Source organism: Centroberyx affinis, unplaced genomic scaffold (assembly GCF_046629955.1).
Source record: "Centroberyx affinis isolate AG114_WGS23_722 - 3 ecotype Tasmania unplaced genomic scaffold, CSIRO-AGI_Caff_v1 ptg002643l_1, whole genome shotgun sequence".
In the NCBI taxonomy this organism is placed as follows: Eukaryota; Metazoa; Chordata; class Actinopteri; order Beryciformes; family Berycidae; genus Centroberyx; species Centroberyx affinis.
Window position 1 is genome coordinate 21,735 of NW_027280835.1, and position 13,580 is coordinate 35,314.

Here is a 13,580-nt window from a genome sequence, read left to right on the forward strand (position 1 = left end):
ATGAAAACTGATATATAAAATGATAGAGAGTAGCAAAAGAGACATTTATTTATATCAAAATTATTACTTGAACTTTTGTATTCTAACTGCATTGCTATTCACAGATTCATTGAAGCAGTACTGTAATTGAGCTTTTAGATGGATGGATGGATGTGATATTTACTGGTCTTGCTGTTTTACAGATGTTGCCAGTGCAGACCAGCAGAAACCAGCAGGGCCTCAACAGGACCAGGACCAAGACGATGAGGATGTCGCCATGGAAACAGAAGACCAGGAAGAGGACCTCCAGGCCGTTGAGGGCCAGGAGCTGAAGCCAGAGCAGCTGGACTCGACTAAGGCCTCCCACAAAGGTGTGCCTTTATGAATGAAAACTGTTTCCAGAGTATCCACAGATCTTTAAACCTTGAAAAAATAAAAATTTAAGTGAAATAGCCAAATAGTGATAAATGTGGCTTTCTGAAGCCTGCAGACACGCTGACTTGTTATCCTGGTGCAGGTCTGGACAGTGGAGAGATGGAGGCCCAGAGGCAGGGAGAGGAGGAGGAGGAGGAGAGGTCGAAGGACCGGCAGCGTCCCAAAGATGAAGAGCGACCGGAGAGAAGCACGGAGTCCACAGTTCACACTGTTCCAGAGCTGCTGCTGGACACACTGCAGGTACACAACCACTAACAACACAACCAACAAACAGAGAAACAGAATAAAGACCATTATTTCCTTAGTACTTCTCTGTCTTACACAGTCATTCTTGGGTCACAGGAATATTAAGTTACAGCTACTGGCAGGAACTGTGGCTCTGACTCTTATACTCATTAGTTTTGGCTGCTTGTATTGTTGGAAATCCAAGACTTCAGACTCATTCTACTGTTGTAATGTTACTGTTGTATTTTGGCCTAAGTAAGAGTGCCAGCTAAATGTCTATAATGTAAATAAATCTGAACCTGATGTGCAGAAAACAGCATGCATACTGCCGTCAAGGCGGCAATACTCAGACAATTATTTGAGGCTTTGTAAATCTGTAATTTGTGATTCATTTTTATACCCTGAGATTTTTGTCACTCATGTTGCATTTTGTTATCCACACCGGCTTTGTCCCAGTTGCTAAACCTTATCCCTGCTGTAGACAGAACTAACCTGTGTGTGTGTGTGTGTGTGTGTGTGTCTGCAGAAACCAGTGCAGGACCCAGAGGAGATCAGAAGGGAGATGGAGCTCCAGCTGGAAGCCTGGCAGAAACAGGCTCCAGGGGCTAAAGAGGAGGTGAGGCTGCTGATCCGTGCAGATTTGTGAATCCACATGAGTTAAAGGGACACTTCAGTCAATGCTCAAATATATAAGATGAGTTTTGTTCCATCATTTGGGAAAAGTGACATCTACTCTAACAAAATGATTTCTGGCATGAATGCAAAACTCATTAAAGAAACATATTTACTAGCTACTTCTTTGCCACCAAAATATTAACATTTTTGAGTAGGCAGTGTTAGGCAATATTGTTGAAATATTCAGTGATTTATTTATGGAAATGGATATATAGCATTTTGGAATAGAGCTGCAACAATTAATCCGTATTAAATTAATCACCAACTATTTTGATAATTGATTAATCGGTTTGAGTAATTTTTTAAGAAAAATAAGTCAAATTCTCTGATTCCAGCTTCTTAAATATGAATATTTTCTGGTTTCTTTACTCCTCTATGACAGTAAACTGAATATCTTTGGGTTGTGGACAAAACAAGACATTTGAGGACGTCATCTTGGGCTTTGGGAAACACTGATCGACATTTTTCACCATTTTCTGACATTTTATAGACCAAACAACTAATCGTTTAATCGAGAAAATAATCGATAGATTAATCAACAATGAAAATAATCGTTAGTTGCAGCCCTGTTTTGGAATGAAGTCCATTGTGTCTTGTGAAATATAGGTCCTCATCCAGAATTACATCAAATAAGTGCTTTCTAAAATCTTCCACTTCCCTTTCAGTTTAATGTGTGGATGTCTAACTTGTGTTTGTCGTCTTGCCCGCGGTGCAGGAGAGCGCAGCAGCAGCCATGTGGCTCCAGTACCAGACGCTGACCTCGGCTCTCTCCCAGCAGCTGTGTGAGCAGCTCCGCCTCATCCTGGAGCCGACTCAGGCCGCCAAGCTCAAGTCAGTACCGCCTCACTGTAAAACCTGATAGCTGGTGTGAAGTGTGCCGTGTGAAGTGGGTGAAACCGTGTATCGTACAATCTGATTGGCCAAAGATGTGTTCCGAGTCACACTGATAATTCCCATAAAGAAAGGGATAGCTGGGATTTATTGGTTGCTATGCCAAGTGGGAGCGAATTTGTGATCCTTCCTGCTTTCTCCTGTTTTTGTTTTGTTTGTTTGTTTGTTCACTCATTTGTTTATCTGTGCCTTTGTTCGTTCATTCGTCTGTTTGTCCACGGATCAGATTTTGGCCAAATTTGTGAAAATTTTGCATCTCAATTCTCCAGTCTCGTGTTTTCGAAATTACACAGATTAGACCAAGGTGCTACATTATTTGTTCATATGTCCATTTATACAGAATTATACACACAATATCTCAGATTTTGACAAAACCTGGGAAGATTATTTATCAGACAAACTCTGTTCTGGCTTTTTCAAAATTACACCGATTTGCCCAAGGGTGGCGCTATAATTACAGGTCAAAACAAGATGACATTTTTGTTTCTGATTGGCCCAGAGTGGGATTGCATCATTAGTGGGGGATGCCATGTTTACAGTTGCCTTGCTTATTCGTATGTATGTGCACTACTTAGGAGAAAGCTTTTCAGACTGTACACATTTCATCGTAACTGTTGTGTAAAAGGAATATTGCCTTTTAGGATGTTCTTTACTGTGATTATGATTATTTCAGTATTGCCAGTTGCACTCAGCTGTACCTCACAAGATAAATGAGTTACATTAGTAGTTAACTGAGCGTGTGATTTGTAACCTTCCTCCGCTCCACAGAGGTGATTACCGCACAGGGAAGCGTCTCAACATGAGGAAGGTCATCCCATACATCGCCAGCCAGTTCCGCAAAGACAAGATCTGGCTGAGGAGAACCAAGCCCAGTAAGAGAGACTACCAGATCTGTCTGGCCGTCGATGACTCCTCCAGCATGGTGGACAACCACTCCAAACAGGTCAGTTAGCCTTGTGTGAACTGGGATGTCCCATAGACCTGGTCCCGTTTCTCTTAGATGAAGTGCCACAGGCCAGAGTTTCCCAGCCTTTTTGTGCAGGCAACCATGTTGAGGTCAGAGAATTCCCATGACCCCAATAATTGAAATAGATGGAGATCATGCGTTCACATTGTCCGTATTTGTACTGTTTGTCTGTGTATGTGTAATGTTTTTAGAGTCAATACAATGATTAATTTCTCAGGAAAACAGAAATCAAGTTGCTTTTCTAAGCTGGCAATTGAACAAATTGGCAAGCAGCATGGCTCTTTCTGTGGCTTGACTACAATCCAAAAACAATTGGCTGCAATTTCTTTCTTTCCAAATAAGAATCAAATGGTGTTATTGTCATTTCAGTTAAGAATTCCTTCGAGGGAGCCATTAAGCATGACTTACACATGAGGTTTTCTATTTCCACACTCTTGGATGTATAATGGTGATCGAGCCAGAAAACTATAATTTCAGTCAGGCTGGTAAATCCCAAAAGTAAAACACAAAACCAGCCTCTTCCACTATTTTACCTGCTAACTAGATTTATGAATGGAATAGAATATCCAAATGATGGTTGATTGTAGAAGTTATCCAAAGTGGCTGGTAGAATGGATATTTTTGCTAGCCATGGTCAAATTTTGGGTGGTGGGTTTAATTTCCCACATCGGTGCAAATGGGGAGATGTTGATGCTCCTTGCAGAGAGAAAATCCATAATAAATATTTGAATTTATACAAACCAGGGTTCAGTGAATGTCTCACTAATGAAGTCATTGTGTCTCCTGTGTGGTGCAGCTGGCGTTTGAGTCCCTGTCTGTTATCGTCAACGCTCTGACTCTGCTGGAGGTCGGTCAGGTGTCTGTGTGCAGGTAAGACCATTCACTTACAGAAAAACCATGCTTTTACACTAGACCATGCTTTTTCGATAAAGCACAGATGCAATAACAATGTAAAGAAGGGATAAAATGCAAAGTTAAACAGAAAGACGAGAGAAAAAAATTAAGATTTGTGCAGAGATGAGAATGACCCAAGGAGCTGGTAAAACAAATCTCACTTTAAAACAAAAACAAAGTAACTAAAAACAAGCTGACAAGCAAAGACAACGGAATTTGATAACAGAAACGAAATAACAATAAAGCACAACCTGATAGACAATGGTATGCAAACAACAAACTACATACATGCAGTGGTGTGTATGTGTCTTTGAAAATGTGCATTTGCCTCTACTGTACTATCTATATAACATGTCCTTGATGAAAAGCTAACATGTATGTTACATCTGGTCACTTCATCAGTTTTGGCGAGACGGTGCAGCTGCTCCACCCGTTCCAGCAGCAGTTCAACGACGAGTCGGGCGCTCGGATCCTGAGGCTCTGCCAGTTCCAGCAGAAGAAGACCAGAATAGCACAGGTGGGAATCCTCATCCTACAAAACTCTGCTTTCCACTGCTCCTCCAGCCAAAGTCCAAACACTACTCCCTTGTCCATTGTCCTTCACTTTCACCTGATGTCCCAGCTCCCATCTGTGGCCGTAATGCAGTTAACATTGAGCTGAAACTTCGGGTTGCAGAAATAAATTTCCCATTCATTTTTTCCATCCGTTTTAATGATGTAAGGTAGACTTACCATAAGCTATCAGATTGTGATCGCTGCTGAAAATGAAGGAAAGATGTTGATGTCATCACTCGCAATTCTGTATGGAATGAGTTCCCTCTTAAAAACCTTACACATGCTTTCTTGTATAAGCTCATGATTCAGCTGGTTGCAGGTCGATTTGGTTCAAAGCTTTAAAGTTTTATATCAAGAGTTTCTGAAATGTCTGCTGGGAAAATTAATGGGGAAATTTTCTTCCACAACCCAGGCCTCTGAAAAAGGGGGGGCGGGTATGTTTCCACTCCACTTTGCTTCTTGTCTAGTAGTAACCATTCAGTTCAGTTCAGCTGGAGAGGCAGCATGGCCGAGTTAAAGTGCACCTGTTCTTGTCAGAGACTGACACTCCCGTTTTGCCTCTCTCCTGCAGTTTTTGGAAACGTCAGCCAAAATGTTTGTAGCGGCCCGACAGCAGATGCCAGGATCCACAAACTCAGGTAAAGTGTCACGCTGCATAATGTGTTCTGCTCTCACACTGCTGTACCTGTCTACAGGTCACTGGGGAAAAAAAGATTGGAACATGACCATAAAATCAGCATCTTTTTAAGAGATTTGGAAAATAGAATAGGTGTTCATCACCTTTGCTACTATGCATTTTTTTTGTTTGGGCAACTTAGTTCTGCAAAGGCTCTGAAAACAACACTGCATGTCACAAACTCTGTATTAACGCCTCCTTACATGTTCACCACCCCTGAAACACTAAATCCACCACACCACAACATTAACTAAGTGCTGGCAAGTGCACACACACACACACACACACACACACACACACACAAGTGCTAAAAAAAACATGGCTTCTTTAGATAATACATTTTCCTACATGTTTGCCTCCAGTTTCTGTTGGAGAGATTCCAACAGAAACTGACAAGGAGACCATAAACTGGCCTAAAGTCAAATGGCATTTTTTCCACTTATTCTATATACTACACTTAAAGACATATATGGTGGCATCATACTGTCAGCTGCATGACAGGCACCAGTGGCACTCATTAGGCTGAAATACACTGTGTCACCTGTCAGATGCACACACCGTGAACAAGTCAATGAATACAGCAGAGACAGGGTGGGAAATTCAGAGTGCTGGTGAGTTTTGTCTGTAGCTGGTAGGATTGTCTACCAGACACACTGGCAGATATCCATCCAGCGTCTGGAGGGCCTCTTTTAGTCTAAACATCTAGCAGGCTGGTAAAATGCTGAAAGCAGCTGGTGGATTTTGGGACTTGCCAGCCACTGTGGCTGCTTGGAAAAATAAAGTTAGCTCCCGCTTTGGCGACAGATGCTTTCATGAATGCCTGCTGATTGCATTCACCTCTGTGCCATTGAGTAAATGGAGTCCATGCCCAGATTGTATCTGATGTCCAACAAACAAGCCTTTAGTGTGGCACCAGGAGACTAGGCAGTCCCAGGACCAGAGCCAAGTCTTCTGAGTCTAAAGCAAGTCATTGTCACGGCTGCAAAGCCCCCGGTGCAGCTAACATTTCCTCTTCATGGAGCCGGGATACAAAGCCTCCCTCTGAGGCTGCTGAGCCACCGGGCTGCCTGTAAACACTGACCCAGAAGCACTGGAGCAGCCCAGTGGAGGCTGATCTCTGCACAGATTTAAAGGTGAAGTGATAAGACGGAAAACTACTGCCTCAGTTAATGGAAGCATTTGCTAGTATTAGGGCTGGGCAATATATCGATATTATATCGATATCGTGATATGAGATTAGATATCGTCTTAGATTTTGGATATCGTAATATCGTGATATGGCATAAGTGTCTTTTCCTGGTTTTAAAGGCTGCATTACAGTAAAGTGATGTCATTTTCTGAACTTACCAGACTGTTCTAGCTGTTCCATTATTTGCCTTTACCCACTTAGTCAATATATCCACATTACTGATGATTATTTATCAAAAATCTCATTTTGTAAATATTTTGTGAAAGCACCAATAGTCATCCCTACAATATTGTTGATATTGAGGTATTTGGTCAAAAATATTGTGATATTTGATTGTGTTCATATCGCCCAGGCCTACTTACAACTGAACATTTAGCCCACTTCTTAAAAAATACCGAGATATATATCGTGTATCGCCATTCAGCCTAAAAATACCGAGATGGTGGTCCATATCGCCCAGCCCTAGCTAGTATTGATCAGATGGGAACTTCTGGTCCATTCAATAGTGAGGTGTGAGAGTGCCAGACATCCAGTAAACATGTAAACATTCATATTCATACTTTTCAACACTGAAAACAAGCCTGCTGGTCCCACATAACCGGTTTCACATTATCGTAACTTCCCGCTCATACCAGTATTAACCTCCACTCCTTCCTCCCTGACCTCTGACCTCTTCCCTCCACAGAGACGGCCCAGCTGCTGCTCATCGTGTCCGACGGCCGGGGGCTTTTCCTGGAGGGGAAGGAGCGGGTGACGGCAGCCGTGCAGGCGGCCCGCACTGCCAACGTGTTCGTCATCTTCGTGGTGCTAGACAACCCCAACTCACGGGTAAGGGAAGACAAAATCTGACTGAATTTTTCCAATTTCTCCTACGCCAAAAATCTCACTGAGCTTGTCGACCCCGCCGCAGGACTCCATCCTGGACATCAAGGTGCCCATATTCAAAGGGCCGGGGGAGCTGCCGGAGATCCGCTCGTACATGGAGGAGTTCCCCTTCCCCTTCTACGTCATCCTGCGGGACGTCAACGCCTTGCCGGAGACCCTGAGCGACGCACTGAGGCAGTGGTTTGAACTTGTCACGGCAGCCGACCAGTAGACCAATGAGAAGCCATTTTTTAAAAAATAAAAGGGAGGAGGGAGGGGCAGCAACCAACTGCACAACGCCACTCTGCTGCTAGCCTCTCGGCCAGAACTCCAAGAAAAAAAAAAACATGGACTCAAAAAAAGACGGATTTGCCGCTGTACATGTGCCTTTATTTTCTTATTTTTACTCTAATTTTAGTAGACTCTGTAGAGTTTGATAGCAACCTTTGCTGTTTTGTCTTTGTCATCAGGGGAATTCTCGAAGTTTCTTTTGTAATGTAACAAGGATTGCTTTAACTTGCACGTCTCTGAGAAATGATAGAAACAAAAATGTGATTCCCTTGCGTGTGAAACACCTCAGTGAAGAGTCAGTAAAATACCTCTTGTCCCCCCTTGTACTATAACCCCCCTCTCACGTTTGTGTGGATGTTTTAGTCAGTGTTACGAAGATCATCAAATCATCCATCTTCAATGTGAACACAACAACCGATGTACGGAGCTGACGGGACAGAGTTGTGGCATTGCGTTTGTGTAAAAGAACCCCTCACAATGTCATGGCATAACAGTAGCATGTTGGTATGGTCTTGATCGACATTTAGAGGAACTCAAAAAAAATGTGCCTTGGAGAGGAAAACGGTATTGCATCTCACTTCACACCTAAATCAGCCGCTGCGATGAGCGGTTAGAGGCGCGGTCCCAGCTCTGTAAAGGTCAGGATTTTTAGAAATTCAGTTCTTATGCACTTTGAAGCACAGGGACTACGGATTCCAATTTTGATATATGCTCCAATAACCAATTTTTGTGGTTTAAAGACACATATCTGCTGTGTTCATTTTACAACCATACTGTGTGTGACTTACACATCTGCAGAAAGAGAGCTAGGAGCTCATCACTGTGTCCGTTAGGAGTAGACTCAAGGTGTTTATGATTGTGCATTGAAATGTTAATCACCTATGTGTTTTGTAATGTGGACATAAATGTAAGCAGGCATCGGTTATATTTAAGAGGTTGTTTCTTCATGCCACCCATCTATTAAACCATACCATGACACGAATGATCCTGACAATAAACAGTTTCAAAGGTCTTCTTCTGTTTGTGCAGAGATTATACAAGCTGGTTGTGTGGTCCTCCAGTCCACCAGGGGGCCGAAAATACTCAATATTTACCCGGTGTTGTCAGCCGCTAACAAGCTTCCATCACAACATCCGCTTTGGAAGTTGTGTCAGTCAGGATGATGGCAATTTCAAGGTTACCACCGGCAGCGTTTTCTTTAAAACAGGTAAATATATCAGTGGGTAAGGCGAACAATGGGAGGATAACAGTCTGCCGGTTACAGGTGATGGTTGCTGAAATCGCTCTTGTACTGAACACTAGTGTAGCTGCAACTGTGTAGCATTAGCCATGTATGCTAACTTAACCAATAACCCACGAGGGGTTTTATAAGCACAACGACGTCAATTGCCGTTATAAAACGGCGGTAACACCAATGTATTCAAAACGAAAGACCATAAATCATAGATATTTTATTGTCAATCGATAATTTTAATAGGCCTAATGATTAATCCCAATTTTTCCGCCAAGCGATACAGTTCTTGTTAACCAAAGCGGTTGCTATGCGACACATAATGTAAATAGTGGTGATTTTCGGTTAGCGTATTAATTCAGCAGTGATGCGGTCATCGCTGGGTCATCGACGTGTGATTATCGGTGTTTTTTACAACGACTTCGAACTTGTCCCAGCCAATCAGAATTGAGGACCAGGACTAGCTATCTGTTTTAGATTTTGAAATCATCCATCGTCAGAAATACAGTCTGTCTGTCCCTAGCTTCACAGTGCAGCTCATTCAGGTCTATAAGGATTCAGGTTACGTTGTTGTTAACTAGTTTACTGAACTAGTATGGGGTTAGCTTTCTTAGCTAACCTCCATCCTAAGCATTCACAACTATTTAGCTATGTCCAGGGCAAAGATGGCTGCAGAGCTGTCATGTATCAAGCCATTTATCCAGAATATGATCTGTAACGTTAGTTAGCTAGGCTAAAGGTGTGATGGAGATTAGTGACTTCTAGCTAATTCCATGTTGTAACTTGATAAATTCAGTTCAATTAAAGAATACCAGGTCAATTAAAACCCCTTTGAATAGAGTGTTCTACAAATTCAGTATCTTCTTACATATTTACCCACTGTGTCATGAGGAAACAAATTGGTAACCTCAAATATTCTGTGAGACTTCACGCACAACCTATTTCTCATTTTTATGAGTGTTCAGTGGATCTACAAAGCTCGCTTCCCCCCTTGCTGCTACATTTGCCATGGCATATATCTTCAGTCTGACTTGCTGATTTTCTTCATCAGTTCCTCCAGAGGCAGAGGGTTTTGGGAATTTACAGAAATATGCTGAGGGCCATTCGACAGGTACCAGACGAGGGAGACAGGAAATACCTCAGGGACTGGGCAAGGGACGAGTTCAAGAGGAATAAGAACGCCACAGACCAGGTAAATATTGCATATTATGTGTATATATGTTTCCCTTCCCATTGAAAAGCCAGTGGGTGGCCCTGCTCACCTAGAACTGCCCTTCATCAATATTAATTTCAATGAAGAGTTTTTGTTTAACACAGTAGAAATGGAGTTTACAAGGTCTTTCCTTGCTCACGGTTCCTACCCAGGTCTGGAAAGTCTTAAAGTTTGGAAAAATAAATTTGATCATTTCCAGGTCTTGAAAACTTTGAGAATCGCTTAAAAAGTGTGGAGAAATAGTTTGTTGTTTTAATGACTAATCTTCATTCATATTTCCTAATTAAAGACCATATTGCCCAGCCACAATCAGCATACATTATATTGAAAACTTAAAATCTTGCATGTGGAATTTTGTGTAGGGAATTTGTCTATAGACCCTGTCTGCAATTTGAGTGATTGTGTATTTTCCCAGCATCCTTTCTGTTCACTACTGACATTTACTCTCTCAACTATCCCCCAGGATGCCATCCGCATGATGATCACACAAGCAAACAACCATCTGGAGGAGCTTCAGCAGTCTCTCGCATTGGCCAAGAGTTAAAGCCTCTCAGCTGCTGGGAGTCAGTAGGATTGTGTGAGCTTACATTGACTTTACACTGCTACAGCCTGTGGATTGTTCTGGATTGCTTCTCAGTGAGGACTTCACATGGCTGCTGGACGGGGTTTGTGCTTTGTAAAGACCTCTTAAGGTAGTGATGTGCATGGCAATTTTTTGGGGAAACATTTGAAGAGCAATACACACTGGCAACAGGCAACAAAGTGTCATGAATTTATTGCTTACTGCCTGGCTATGAGATGTGCCTGTGTGATTAAAGCAGCAATGTTGAGGCAACTCTTATGCTGCGTTCACATCATACTGGAATAAGCAGAAGAAGGGATTACTTCTTGTTGCTACAACTTTGAAACTTTCATGTTTAACTTGTTGGAACGCCCACATTTTTATTTATGACTTTAAAATCAACAGAAAAACCTAACTGCAGCACCAAATACTGCTCGCTTTTCATAAGTAGAGTTCACTATATTACTGTGAATATAACTGATAAATTACGATTTTTTTGTATCTTGGAACTGCCAATATCAGTTGATTTGCTGCCTGTGTTGACACATTTTCTACAATTTGTGACACCAAGATTGAGATATCAGAGTCGACAAAAAATTCACACATCCTACTTTCCTACTAAGACTAGGAGGCTAATGTAAATGGGTTTCCCTGTCATCAGCTGGTATTTACAGTAAATCTGACATGATGTGAACGTGGCATTAGGGCAGGGCTTCCCAAACATTTTCATGTCAAGGACTCCAAATCGATTCACTTTAGACCACAGACCATTTGATAAATATCTTGTCCAAAGGAGCCCTATCTGAGATGTTCTTTGATGTTTATCTACACTCTAAATAACTGGAGAGAGGGAAACCTCTGATCCAAATAGTTCTTATACATTCACTCATTGTGCTAATTTCTAGTTAATGAAGTAACGGTGCAGTTGAACTAGTCCTCATTTGGCTGGGGACCCTGAGGCTTTCACAACACGTCTTGATCCCATTTCATGATAAAGAAAACTGCTGTTTTATGAATAAATTACTGCGTCAACTTAATTGTGAGGGTAAATGTGCCCATTTGCCACTAACAATTGTTTGTATATTAATTTATCTATTAAATGGGAAGTAATGATTACAAAACACAGAAATGTTTAGGATCTTTTTTTTTTTTTACAAAATACATTGTCTGGCATCATTACACAGAGTGCATTATTCATATCAACAGAGTCATCCATACACAACTAACCTCCAACATGTACGGAGCAGGCAGTCGCTACATAACATGTACACTGGATAGTAATACTGCGACACACAACTCTGCGTTTTCTTCATGCAAAATGATTTGACAGTTGATTTTTCTGACTTGGGAACACAGCTGAAGAAGATGGTGGCGAGGGAGAGGGGGGTATTCTGGGAAACTAGATTATTCCGGTTGTCAAATGACCTTAAAATAATCATGAAATGGCTTGTTTAGTGTTTGTTTGTAGTGAAAGATCATCACTTTAGACGCACATCAAGACATACGTAGAGGGAATCTGTTTCGGTTATCTCTGTTTGGAAAGTATGGAATATAAAATTGCTTATTCCCATGTCTTGAAGAGTTTTGGAATTGGAAAAAAAATGTGGTTTACACCGAGTACACAGACACATTTTACATAGTTACAGACCCCCACTGTCATTACACATATTGTGATATTCGCAGTTGATGCAAATAATGTTCAGCTATTAAGTGATATGGTTTAGATAGACGGTTGTCCGGGCCGCATCGCCCTGCCACTGTCAGCACACACACATTGAATGTCAAATCCAGTTAAGTCATTAAGGTCTCATTACCTGGCTAACTGGGTAATGCTGCTTCTTGAAGTGTGCACATGCTTAACATTATAGAATTTATTTATTTTTTACTTTTTCTGTCAAAAGCCCAATCTATAAGCAGAGTGGAGTTCCCCCACCCACTGCTATTTATTTCAGTGGAATGTTAACATTTTATTCCACTCACACATTTACCAATACACAGGAGCTGATGTAACTATCCATTGGGATATTAAACTACTGTTAGCACCTGTAGAAATCATGGAAGTCAGAGGAATGATGGAACTGATGTAAGGATTGACAAAATATGACAGTGGAATTAAAGTTTCAAATGTTTTCTGAGGCTGTGAAGGGATTTTGCTTACGCTTGTATTATTGATTCCTACCCTCCAAGGAAAATAAAAAAATTGATACACAAAAAAAAAAAAAAACATCAATAGGGGCTTAAATACAGTGTCAGTTTGGCCACATTCACATAAGGTTGCCCTTTTAAGTCACAAGGCTGAATTCCAGCATGCAGATAACAATAAAAAAGCTTATTATGCTGTTATTTTCTCCAACATGGCTGACTTCAAAACATTTTTTTTTTGCAGTTACTGTGCCCAATATATGTAAATGTTTCACATGAAGTTTCTGTGTTCATTCTTGGTAGCACATAAAACGCACATTGAGAGATTACATAACGCATATATCCATATTTAGAGTATGGTTGGGTGAATTTGTATGTGTGTATCTTCGTATTTTGTATGTGCACACCAGTGTTAATGCCCTTTCATGTGACATACTGCGCCTATCCTACTGTAAATGGCACAATAGATCCATTTTAAACATCTAGCTTTACATCTACTGGTTTATTTACAACACAGTGCACAAGAGCTGCCCTTACCACTATTGTATTTACAAATCTAGAATTAACATGCCAGTGCTAACATGACGATTAACAGGTCAGTGATTTATTACTCATGTCAGAGATAGTTTTTAATGTTGAGCTTAGCTGAAAACGTGGATTTCTTTTTGTTAAGTGTCAATCAGAAAAGTCGGGCTTTAAGCAGCTGTGAAAATGGAATACCTACAGTTTTGTGCATGATTCATTAGATCCAAGGCCTATAGGACTGAAAATAATGAATTCAGTAGCCTATA

The 13,580-nt window shown here is 41.3% G+C and overlaps 2 protein-coding genes across 2 annotated transcripts in view; both read left to right on the forward strand.

Moving 5' to 3' along the window:
- The window catches only part of LOC139657235 (midasin-like), a 30,275-nt gene extending 21,639 nt beyond the window's left edge, over positions 1-8,636 (forward strand). Inside the window, exons 37-46 of the mRNA XM_071535000.1 lie at positions 183-350; positions 497-654; positions 1,166-1,255; positions 2,030-2,145; positions 2,974-3,148; positions 3,969-4,042; positions 4,469-4,583; positions 5,193-5,259; positions 7,172-7,314; positions 7,397-8,636. Coding sequence (XP_071391101.1) covers positions 183-350; positions 497-654; positions 1,166-1,255; positions 2,030-2,145; positions 2,974-3,148; positions 3,969-4,042; positions 4,469-4,583; positions 5,193-5,259; positions 7,172-7,314; positions 7,397-7,582 — 1,292 coding nt within the window. The 3' untranslated portion in view covers positions 7,583-8,636. The remainder of the gene's footprint in view (positions 1-182; positions 351-496; positions 655-1,165; positions 1,256-2,029; positions 2,146-2,973; positions 3,149-3,968; positions 4,043-4,468; positions 4,584-5,192; positions 5,260-7,171; positions 7,315-7,396) is intronic.
- Positions 8,637-8,771: 135 nt separating this feature from the next.
- lyrm2 (LYR motif containing 2) lies at positions 8,772-13,090 on the forward strand. Its single transcript, XM_071534988.1, has 3 exons — positions 8,772-8,848; positions 9,924-10,064; positions 10,549-13,090. Exons 1-3 carry the CDS (start codon positions 8,801-8,803, stop codon positions 10,627-10,629), a joined length of 270 nt encoding a protein of 89 aa, XP_071391089.1. The 5' UTR covers positions 8,772-8,800; the 3' UTR covers positions 10,630-13,090.
- Positions 13,091-13,580: the final 490 nt, after the last annotated feature.

Coding starts and splice junctions, on each gene's coding strand:
- lyrm2 (XM_071534988.1), top strand. CDS start 8,801: ATGATGGCAATTTCAAGGTTACCACCGGCAGCGTTTTCTTTAAAACAG. Junction 8,849..9,923: donor CAGCGTTTTCTTTAAAACAG/GTAAATATATCA, acceptor TTTCTTCATCAG/TTCCTCCAGAGGCAGAGGGT. Junction 10,065..10,548: donor ATAAGAACGCCACAGACCAG/GTAAATATTGCA, acceptor ACTATCCCCCAG/GATGCCATCCGCATGATGAT.